At 34.6% G+C, this 11,692-nt stretch overlaps 1 protein-coding gene across 4 annotated transcripts in view; it reads right to left on the bottom strand.

Moving 5' to 3' along the window:
• The window catches only part of LOC127869182 (cilia- and flagella-associated protein 74-like), a 75,701-nt gene that overhangs the window by 16,182 nt on the left and 47,827 nt on the right, over positions 1–11,692 (bottom strand). For 2 of the 4 annotated variants that reach the window (XM_052411513.1, XM_052411511.1), the window contains exons 28-36: positions 11,530–11,663; positions 10,668–10,843; positions 8,915–9,015; positions 8,245–8,397; positions 6,737–6,769; positions 2,319–2,470; positions 1,672–1,797; positions 1,038–1,203; positions 316–435 (exon numbers count right to left, since the gene is read on the bottom strand). In XM_052411513.1, the coding sequence (XP_052267473.1) occupies positions 316–435; positions 1,038–1,203; positions 1,672–1,797; positions 2,319–2,470; positions 6,737–6,769; positions 8,245–8,397; positions 8,915–9,015; positions 10,668–10,843; positions 11,530–11,663 (1,161 nt within the window). Of the gene's footprint in view, positions 1–315; positions 436–1,037; positions 1,204–1,671; positions 1,798–2,318; positions 2,471–5,329; positions 5,348–6,736; positions 6,770–8,244; positions 8,398–8,914; positions 9,016–10,667; positions 10,844–11,529; positions 11,664–11,692 lie in introns of all 4 variants that reach the window. The other 2 variants (XM_052411512.1, XM_052411515.1) reach the window with 2 other exon arrangements.

Raw genomic sequence — 11,692 nt, forward strand, 5'->3', positions numbered from 1 at the left:
CGTAGTTTAATCTACAATCGATATATCATTGAGACCAATGTTCTAACAAAGTTTCATGAAGATGGGGCAGTACATGTATCCTCTAGAGTATTAACATAGTAAATGTTGACAAAGACCAGGCAAGACAGACAAAAGGTGATGACAAAAGCTCATAATTAGCATGTTGTGCTCAAGTACGCTATAATGCATTTAAAATGCTCAAAATATAATGAAATACATGAAAGATAAGAGTATTTGGATTCTCTGTATAACAAAGGAAGCAATGTATAGCATGTGATATGTGATTATTTCACTAAATTATCCCAGGTAACTTACCACGCGTCCTGCGCTGGGGGTGAAGGACAGCAGCATGGTGTGAGTGGCGTCAGGGGGGAGCACTCTGAACGCATTCACCACTTGGAATGGACCATTGGTGTCCAGCACACTGGAGGACAGCTGTCAGGTAAGAGAAACATGAATACTGGGCGCAATGCATGAGTGTAAAGTCTAGTCCCAGATTAGTGTAGTCTTCACAGGCTAATCAGGGACGACTCTTTCCGCCTAAACTAGATTTCTGTTTCGAAGAGACTTCCTGTAATCAAAAATTTTCATAAATGCCGAAAAGGACTTCCTGATTAGCCTGTGCATACTGCACTTTAAAAGACGCCATCCTTTTTTATAAAATTCTCTGCAGAAATCCTCTCTAGTAGAAATTGTAAAAACCGATACTAAAAGAAGTATTTCCATTGGACAAATAGAAATAATTTGGTAGTTATCATATATTTACCATACACACTACAGCTTGTGATATTTATTTATAAGTCAAGAAATTAAATTAGAAAATACACTTTGTTTGTACCAAGCATACAAAAAGTATACATCCGGTCTTCACTGAACACTTCTGAACATTAACATATACCACAATATTAACATTAACAAACTAAATAGTTTTAAGTGAAATAAACATAATTTTATTTCATTAGAATTGATATCATTTAAGAATGCATTGAAATATTTTTGTGTGGACATGGGTTTTAAAAGTAGCACAAAGTGTTTACCTCGACTGTTTTACTGGAGATATTCTGAATGGTGACCGATTTGAAAATGTTCTGACCGAGCGACACATCACCGAAATGTGTAGTTGTTTTTCCACTGTCGGATATCACCACCAGTGATGGCTTCACGGTCGGGCAATGTAGCTCCACATACAGAGTGTTGTGAATGCTGCAATGTAGTTTGTATGTATGAAGGTTTGATTTAATACTTCTCAACTCAATAATATGAAAGTTTATAAAATAACATTTTATCAAAGGGGCCAATAAGTTCTTCTTATAAGTTTAAGTGGCACATGTACATATAAGAAGCCTTTTCAAGTTCTTCTTTAAATTTTATATAAAATAAATATATTAACCTCAATGTGTTAAATCAAATTTTCAGTTTCATCTCCCACAACACTATTTTTACACTTATTTTAGGTGTCGGAATCATTTCTTTTGTCTCTTATTAAGAGAATAATCATGCATATAAATGTGAGTCCGCAAGTATTCAAACAGAAATGCTTTTTTAGAGTGCATACCAGTATGCACACAAATTATTTCTGTGTAAGATTTACAAGTCAAATGGGTCCAATAGAGTCTGTACTCGTTTGTGTCACAATGTTTCCCTACAACTCCCTTAATTCCCCATGCCCACCTGTATGGCAGCTCTCCTGGGTTGGTTGTCTCCCCTGATGCCACATAGCAGGGAACTGTGAGGGACTGGAACTTGCCCCGGAAGTGCCTCAACAGGGAACCAACTGCAGACGCATACGCAGTGGAACTGGAAACAATCAAGCATACCCGGTACTTCACTACTTAGAATGAAGAATAATACATTGTAATCATACATAAAAGATTACGTTCTGTTTCTACTATGTTCTATTTCAAAATCGGGCAGTACAAGTGTTGGTAAATAAAAGGCGTTAATTATACTGAAGATGTGATTTTGATCATTCAAATAATTTTTTGAATAGTTTTACATTTGAGTTTAAAACAAAGATTAAATTAAGTAATCCTTTGCAAAAAGTGGGCTTAATGCATGTGCGTCAGGTGTAATCCTAGAGTTATCGTCTGTGCAGTCTACACAAGCTTATCAGGGATGACACTTTCAACTTAAACTGGAATTTTGTTTAAAAGAGATCTCCCTTTTGAGGAAAAATTCCATGAAAGAAGAAGATTTGTCTCTGGTAAGCCTGTGTAGACTCCATGGCTAATCTGGGCTGAAAAAATTAAGCACATGCATAAAGCCCTGTAATACCAGCGCGAGGCTCGAGTGTGTTTTTACATTAGACCAGCACTAACTCTTTTGTGATATCCTCAGGTTTGGGTGGGCTGACTGGACTTGGGCCACTGACAGTGAGCATGGTGTTCCCAGGGGTCGCCTTACCCTTGGTAGGGGCCCCTTTAGCTGCTGCAGGGGCTCCCTTCTTGCCCCCAGCTGCAGGGGCGGACTTCTGCAAATAACAAATATAGTTGTTAGCAAGAGTATATCTTGTTAGAAAGAAATAAACAACAGGTTATGTTTATAACAGATGAATACTTTTTAGAAACAACAAGATCTGTATTTGTGAAACACAATGCCCCCTACTGCGCTTTGAAGCTGCACAGAAGCTATTTAAGAGAAAAAATTCCAACTCTGCCAAAAATCAATGGACCAGAACAAAACTCAGAATTCATCTGTATGTCATGTAGGTAGACTCAAATACCAAAAATCAGCTCAATATCTGACAGCATTGCATAAAAAACTCAAAAATGGTTATTATAGAGAAAATGTCTAAGGTTAACAACCATAAATTCGCCAAAAATCAATGGACCAAAAAACTTCTCACACTTCATCTGAGGGTAATGTAGGTAGACTGACATACCAAAAATCATCTCTATATCTTAAAGCGTTGTGTAAAACAACTCCCGAAAATTGAACATTCTCAAGTCAAAGGCCCAGAACATCGCCAAAAATCAATGGGCCGGAACAAAACTCGCACTTCATCTGATGGTCATGTAGGTAGACTGCACATAACAAAAATCAGCTGCATATCTGAAAGCATTTTGAAAAAAAGGAAAATTTCGAAGACCAACCCACATAACTTCACCAAAAGTCAATGGGCCAAAAAGAAACTCACCTTTCATCTTTAAGTCATGAAGGTAGACTCACATACCAAAAATCAGATAAATATCTGAGAGTATTGCATAGAAACCTCCCACCAGAAATCAATGGACCAGAACAAAACTCATATCAGTAGCCAGTGTAGGTCATGTAGGTAGACTCACATACCAAAAATCATCTCATTATCTGAAAGTGTCGTGTAAAAAAACACTGGAAAACTGCATGCAGGACAGACCGACAAACTGCTAGACAGACAGTCCTACTGCTATATGCCACCCTACTGGCAACATAAAAAAGGGGCCTGAATTAGATATAAAAAGGAAACTCTTTTATCTGGCATCATATATGAAATGTTAACTGAATGTCTACATATCTAGAAAGTTTGAAGGTAAACAAATTACATTCAATTGTTATAGCTTGAATTTGATCATTAACAAGTGAATGTTATGTAACATAATTAAAACATCATTACTGCTTCCTTGTGGCACTTTGTATCAACCATCACCATACAACTACACATGTCTATACACCATATGAGCCTAGTTTTTGGAAAACTGGGCTTAATACATGTGCAAAAAATGTCCTTCCAAATTAGCTTGTGCAGTCGACACAGGCTAATCAGGTATGGAACTTACTACCTAAACTGGAAAAGACTTCCTTTAAACCAAAAATTCCATAAAGGCGGCAAGTGTCATCCCTAATAAGCATGTGCAATCTTCACAGGCTAATCTGGGGCAACACTTTACGCACATGCATTAAGCCCATGATTTCCCAGAACCAGGCTCACATAATCCTCTACATGTCTGAAGCAGCAATTCTATCAATAGGCAGGCTGTGTTGTTTTTGTAATCGGCTTATCAAACTGAACAAATCATTAATATTTCTATTGCTGAATGTTTAGGAATCAGCATCTTTTTCAGTTATTTCAAATCACATTTTCTATGCCTATATCATAATAATAGAAAACATTGTTAATGAAAGTTTAGGTCAAATTCCATTTGCAGAATTCCTGAACATTCAGTTAATGCCATTCACCATGCAGAAAAAAAATATTTGTATTTTGTTTATGTCATAACCAAAAAGCTGCTGAAACACAAACATTTACACATACTACAAACTAAGATTGATTCTAAATTTAATACTTAAATGAAATGTACCAAAATCATGAACATTGCAGCCTGCTGTTGAGTGTTATTTTGGTAAAACTGTTATTTCAATTTTACTTATTTCACTTACATGTTTACATCTGTTTTTTTGCTTCTTCATGTATACAGATTATTCTTGATATTTGATAACATTAAACAAGAGTTCCAAACTGTCACAAGATACCCCTGCTTGAAGGTTTTGGACACCATGCTAAATGCTTGAAATACACTAAGTGACCTAGTTTTTGACCGGGCATGACCCATATTTGAACTTGACCTAGATATCATATAGACACAACTTCTGACCAAATTTGGTGAAGATCGGATGAAAACTACTTCAATTAGAGAGCAGACACCATGCTAAATCCTTGAAATGCACTTATTGATCCCATGACCTACTTTTTGACCCGGCATGACCCATATTCAAACTCGACCTAAATATTGTCTAGATACAACTTCTGACCAAATTTGGTGAAGATCGGATGAAAACTACTTCAATTAGAGAGCGGACACAATGCTAAAAGCTTAAAATGCACTAATTTAGTGACCTCTTGACCTAGTTTTTGACCTGGCATGACCCATATTTAAACTTGACCTAGATATCATTTAGACACAACTTCTGACCAAATTTGGTGAAGATCGGATGAAAACTACTTCAATTAGAGAACGGACATCATGCTAAATCCTTGAAATGCACTAAGTGACCCTGTGACCAAGTTTTTGATCCGGCATGACCCATATTCGAACTTGACCTTGATATTGTTTAGATACAACTTCTGACCAAGTTTGGTGAAGATCGGATGAAAACTATTTGAATTAGAGAGCGGACACTGCTGTGGACGCAGCCGTACGCCCGCCCACCCGCCCGCCCACCCGCCTGCCACCAAGGGTGAAACTATAATACGTCCCGTTTTTTCAAGACGGGCGTATAAAAAGCGAAATGTTTTTTATAAAAAGTAATTTAAGCAAAAAACTTACAATATTGAAATGAATGTAATATCAAAATGAACTATAAACCAATATTAAATACAATATAAAATTGTTGAAATCATAACATTTTGAACCTTATACCGCTCCATAGCCTGCAAACAAATATGACCTATCTAATTTGACAAACAATACATTGTATTTAGCACTAAGAGAACTATGGTTTACTAAAAATAGCAAGATATATTTCTGTTGCAACTTACGTAAAATGGCTTTTTTTTCTATGAATATCATAAACATAATGGTAATGAAACAATTAAATAGAGATGATTAGAACCACATTACTTTTGATCAAGATAAAAGTAAGGTTTATTTAATGCTATATAATGAAATTTTGAATTAACAGAGACAGAAATCTGTATATGTGTCGCACCAGCCTGACTAGGGACACTTAAAATTTCACATTCATTTAAAATATAGTTTTGATGCATGTCATTCATAGTAAATGATAATTAAGTTAAGATAAATAGCAGTTAATGTAAAATATACAGTTACAAGCTACATACACCTCTCAACACTCAATATTGAATTTGACATTGCCTGTCCTGTTAATTACGATACTTTGGGGTTTCCTCAGTCGTCTTCAGAAAAGGTGACTAGAAGACAATGTCAGGAGGGTAATAGTTAAACTGAGATGACATCTAGATCTTGTCACTTTGGCACAAATGCTATTCAAAAATTCTACAGTGCTTTAAAGCTTGTTCTGTGTTCAGCATACACTAATCCACCCGTTTTTTCCAGGCCACCTTCCCAAATCAATAAAGTTAGCATTAACAAAAAAATATACGAAGATAACACGTTATACCTATGAGTTTTGCATTTTAAGGATCATAAATCTATGTGTTCACCTTGCTCACAAAAAGACATCTATGTTTCCATTTACTGTGACTATGACCTTTTCTTGCTGATGTTTAGGTAATTTTTACCTGGTTTCTTCTCATGTTTGGCATAAATGGCAAATATTAAAAGCCAAATGGCTTTGGAATGTTGATTTCTTAAGCAAATTGTTTAAGTACACATCAATCAGAAAATAGTACAGGCATAAAATGTCTAAAAGGCATGAAATAAATAGAAAAAAGTTTGCTTTTGGGGTAATACCTTGAATTGTTTGCTCTGTAAAATGAGAAAATCTACACAATTTCACTTGTGCAAACACTCATAAAAATATTTATTCTCTCACTTTAGTCCCTACTGAGAACAATAGTTAATGGTATTACCCTGAAGGCAAACTAATATACTCTATTTATCATTATAGGCTGAGAAAACGCTAGAAGCAATAAGTTGAGAAATTTAAAGAAAGTTCATAACACATGTAATAATGTAACTATAACCTGTAACACATTTTTGCATTGTAAAGTGTTCACCCAATGCCTGTGTAGAAATACATAAAGACCAAACCAAAAGTATTGCTAGTTTTCCCCTTTTTTCTCTCTTGTTTCTAAAATCTTCAGCTATGTTCTAGTTGAGTCGCACCATAAAGTTACCTTGACGTTCCTTTTCACTTTAAACTTTGGATTCTAAAATGTTCAGCAAGATTTTAACGCATATCAATCTTCTACTTTCACATATTTTTCTGAATATCAAGGTCTGAGAGATACCACTATTGTTTTAATTTAACAAATAACTGATATTTGTTACTGGAAAAAAGTTAATAAAACAAACATTTAACATCGCTTCAAATTAACAATAATTTGTTAGATCAACATTTAGGACAACATATATAAAACTTTATCTACAACAGTCATTTTTTAATCTATGTCAAATGCATATCAGTTATCACAATCAAGACATTAATACTTTATATTCTGAAATTATTAACAGACCAATGTTGATGTTTTTCTGTCAAGGTCAATATGTCAAGTCAACTTTTTATTTCAACAAATCACTCTAGGGGTGTGTAAAAAGATTAACTAAGGTTGTGAACTGTACATATTTAGGAGTTGTGGAAGATGAACACTGGCCTTCTCAAAAAGGGTCTAATAGATGTTATCTGTATTTGTGAAACCCCCGTAGGTTAAAATACATTCTTCACACAGATATACTCTAAACACACGACAGAACACTGTGCCCCAACAGTCCATACATAAAACATTTGGTACAGAACACTTACATCCTCGCCATTGTCTTTGCCAGGCGCTGACTAATAGGGCACAATCCAATGAATCGCGTTATGACAAAATTGGGCAAAATGCATGTGCGTAAAGTGTCATCCCAGATTAGCCTGTGCAGTCTGCACAGGCTAATCAGGGACGTCACTTTCAACTTTAATGGTATTTTTCGTTGGAAAAAAGTCCCTTTTTACCGAAAATCTAGTTTAAGCGGAAAGTGTCGGACTGCACAGGCTAATCTGGGACGACACTTTACGCACATGCATTTTGCCCAGTTTTCTGAGAACAAGGGTCCAATGATGAAGAGAGATGAAAATAACTTGAATGCTTAGATATTAAAATGTTTTCAAAGATGGAAAGTAATATCACAGAATACAATAAAACAATTCATGATTTAAACTGAACACTTATCAAATGATTTCAAACAGCTTCAAACACGTTTATGAACAAAAATATAATGAAAATGTGCAATCTTTGGGTAGTATAAAAATGCTGTATTACAATTCTAAAACAGAAAGTGCAAATAATAAAATCTGTTAAAAGCAAGAACTGAAAACAATGTTAAAATTGCTTTATTATCCCTCCTAATGACTTTTTAGTATTCACCACATTCGAGTCATTCACTTATTTAATTAAACAATCTTCAAACAAAATATTTCCAAATATTCAACAAGAGCGGTTTACTTTAAAAATGTCTTTTCAGTTTGGTTCACTTTGTTATTTTTTTTAACATGAATATACAAAAAGTAAACATCTAGAGTGGTCTCCTTTTTCAGTGACATTTTAGCCTGGTTTTCTTTCATAAAAAAGGTTTAACATTCATGATGTATTTTCAAAACCAAACAAAAAGTTGTCTAAGACTATGTAAGAGCGATCTCCCTTACCAGTGATTCTTCAGCCTCCTTCTGGCGTTTCATTGCCTCCTGGTACTCCTTCTCTGCTTGCAGCTCCATCTGCCGCGTTGCCATGCGGATCGCCTCCTTGACGACATCTGCCTCATTAAGTGTTGGAGCAAAACGCACCTCCACCCGACATTTCTAAACAAAATGGGAAAATAACAATAGATTATTGCACTTACCAGTAATTAAATAATAAGTAAGACAACCATCATATTTTTTCAATGTGATGTAGTTTGCGCCTTCCACATGGACAGGAATGACATGCACTGCAGGTTAGCATCTGTGATACAAGGCTAGCAGTTAGTATTGTATGCTCGTAGACTTGAGACATTGGTAAAATGGTGTTTGCATTTCAATAGTTCCTAAAATGGTGTACTTCAAATGGTAATAGAAAAAGAATGTTCTAGTAAAAAAAAACACTTAATATATCAAATGTCAATAGTACAATAATTAGAATTTTGCCTTCTGATAAATTGATTATAAAAAAAACTTCATAAAGTACCCCAAATTTTTAATTTTCTTTAAATCTGAAAATTTTGGCATACACACATATTTTTATTAAAATGGTAAGATAAAAAATATGTATAAGTGTGCAGTCAGGTAATATTATTGATACAGAAGATAAAAATATGTGTCACTGACAAAAACTGATTACCTCCCCTGGTTGGATGGTTCCCACTGATGGTGAGATGGTCACTGGGGCCCCTTTAGGGACCACAAACTCAAAGGAGGTTGGGCCCACTGGGGCAATTTCACCTGAATAAGTCCATTATCTATCAATTATTTAATAAATGAATAGCCTATTTTCACTGGGGGCTGACGAGGTCAAAGCGTAGTCCATTAGTCTACGACGTCAGGTATATGTTTTACTACAAAACCTTGTGTCAATACACATGCCATCAAAGTACAGATTGGTGGAAAAATTGGGTTTAAAACATGTAAGATTATGCTTATCTAATAACAAAACTCTTAATTTGAGCACAATGACATTTCATAGGTCTGTTACATCAAATTATGTTCCAACATGTGTCTGGTTTATGCGGTTAAACATGAAATATACCGCTGATTTATCAAACCGAAGTCAAGTTTCAATTTAACAAATGAAATTAAGGTTTACAAATGTGTTTTAATTGACACAATTTTACAATTTCCATATTGATCTAAGTGTTGTTAAGCCACTGGTGTGTTTAGAAATGTGTAGTGTGACCCAGTTATCAGAAAAAAAGGCTGAATAGTATTATTAGGCATGATCATGTGTCTGGTGTCTGACACACTGCGGGGAATCACGTGGTTTTATTTTGATATGGAACACGGAAAATGGCGGCGTCATTGTCTCGGTAAGAGTAACTTTTTTGCTTCTCGTACTTAAATTCGAGATATTAGCTTGAAATGATGTAGCCTATCATATGCGGAATCAAAATCCGAGTCCAATGATATCTGTATACGTATATACATATGAAACTTCGTTGAGTAACTTATACATTATATTTGTAGTTCGTTGCACAACAAATACATACTCTGTGCAAAACCTATACATAAAGCGACTTGTAATTTCCTTCGAAACAAAGCATTTGAATGATTAAAATATATGTTCGTAACCTGTTTTGTACTTTAAAATGTTTAATGTACAATGTCTCAAAGTAACATGTTGTTTCATTTAAGTTAAGTTCCCGTAATTGGCTATTTTAACAGAATAACCACCTTATGCATTACTTCAAATCAAAATATTTCGATTTCAGCTCAAAATCAATGTAAATGTTGCAACTATGCGCATTTGTAATTAGTTTGTTATTGAAAATAAGTACCTACCATTACTGGATGTTCCGTTCTCTAATCAATAAATACCAGAAAAGATGAAACTCGCCTGATAAAGAAGTGTATTGACACAATGTTTCGTAGAAAAACATATACCCGACGTCATAGACAAAAGGACTACGCTTTGACCTTGTTAGCCCCCAGTGATTTTTGTATTTTATAGGTTAATGAACATATTGGAAAATTATGCCTAATTTACATAAACGCTGACGGCTTAAACACAAATAAGATGTTATTTTTCAGACAATTCATACACAAATGCAATTCAGAAAAACGCTTTTCAAATCTTTTATTTCAATGCAATATTTATAAAAACTGTAATAATTTTAACTACAAGGGCCACATTAAACTTTAATATGCTTGCGTACAAATCTTGTTTCAATTTCGGGTTCATTTTTGTTGAGAACCAAAATGTTATCTTTATAATAATTATTTGTACCTTGTATTAATTTTCTGAAAAACTAGTGTTTATTTAATTCTAAACAACTATAAGTAAAATCAAAATGCAAAAACAAGTGTCCTGAAGATATATTGTAACGCTGAGACATATCTATACAGAATGTCATGTAAATGTCATTGAGTTTTTAGCCCACCTTTTCCGATCCTGGGCACAGGGTGAGTGAACTCGTTCATGCTGGTGTGTGAGTTAACAACGTGAAGGGACGCAGTGGACACATCGTACAGGGAGGTGGCAGCAAAGTGGATCACCTGATTGGACAGCTCTAGAGGGGGATACACACCCACACCCTTGCACTGGATCTTGAACTCTCTACAACAGTAGTGTGAGTACAAACAGGTGTGCAACAAACCATCGCATTACTAATTGTACAAAAATATGTGTTCTGTTACAGAAGGACATTCAAATCTTACACTGTAAATGGGTTCTGACACATGCTTCATATTTATTCCAAGGTCCTTGTAATGGAATAAGACACACACAAACTTTAAGTTTATTTACATGGGCTAATCTCTTATTTCTTAAACCAATGTTACTATATTGCTTAAGAATTCCTATCATATTTCACTATTTATCACAATCTTTTGGGTTTTATGAAGAAATAAATGTTATCAAATTTAAATATTTTCTTCCAAGTTTACTGGCAGAGAAAGCGAAGATTTTGTTTTATTCTACCTTAAATTGATGAACCAACTTTATCAGACTGACATTTGCACAGTTTTAAGAAATGCTCCTTAGTGGATTATATAGAAAAATCAATGATTTAAAATGGCAATTCACTATTTAAAACAGAAAAAAAATAATTCCAAATTGTTCACTATTTTAAGTTAAAATTATGCATTAATAGAAGTAATGACACTATTATTCTATCAAAATTCTCTAGTTGAACTTTTTAAATATAAATGAATGGAAGTAAAAGCATAAAATAAAAAGAAAACATGTTTGTTTGGGGCAGATTATTTTTTATTTATTTATTCTTTATTTTTCCCTGCTCCTACCTGTTGATGATAGATTTGCAGTTGAGCTCAAACTTGAAGTCTCGAGCCTTCTTGGGACTAAATATCACATCGAGCTCAATGGTTTCCAGGGGCAGCAGAGTGCCAAAGCCATCATTGGGCTGCACTTCCACATACTGAAACAGCCAACCATGCTGTCACAACA

This window comes from Dreissena polymorpha, chromosome 2 (assembly GCF_020536995.1).
Source record: "Dreissena polymorpha isolate Duluth1 chromosome 2, UMN_Dpol_1.0, whole genome shotgun sequence".
Classification (NCBI taxonomy): domain Eukaryota; kingdom Metazoa; phylum Mollusca; class Bivalvia; order Myida; family Dreissenidae; genus Dreissena; species Dreissena polymorpha.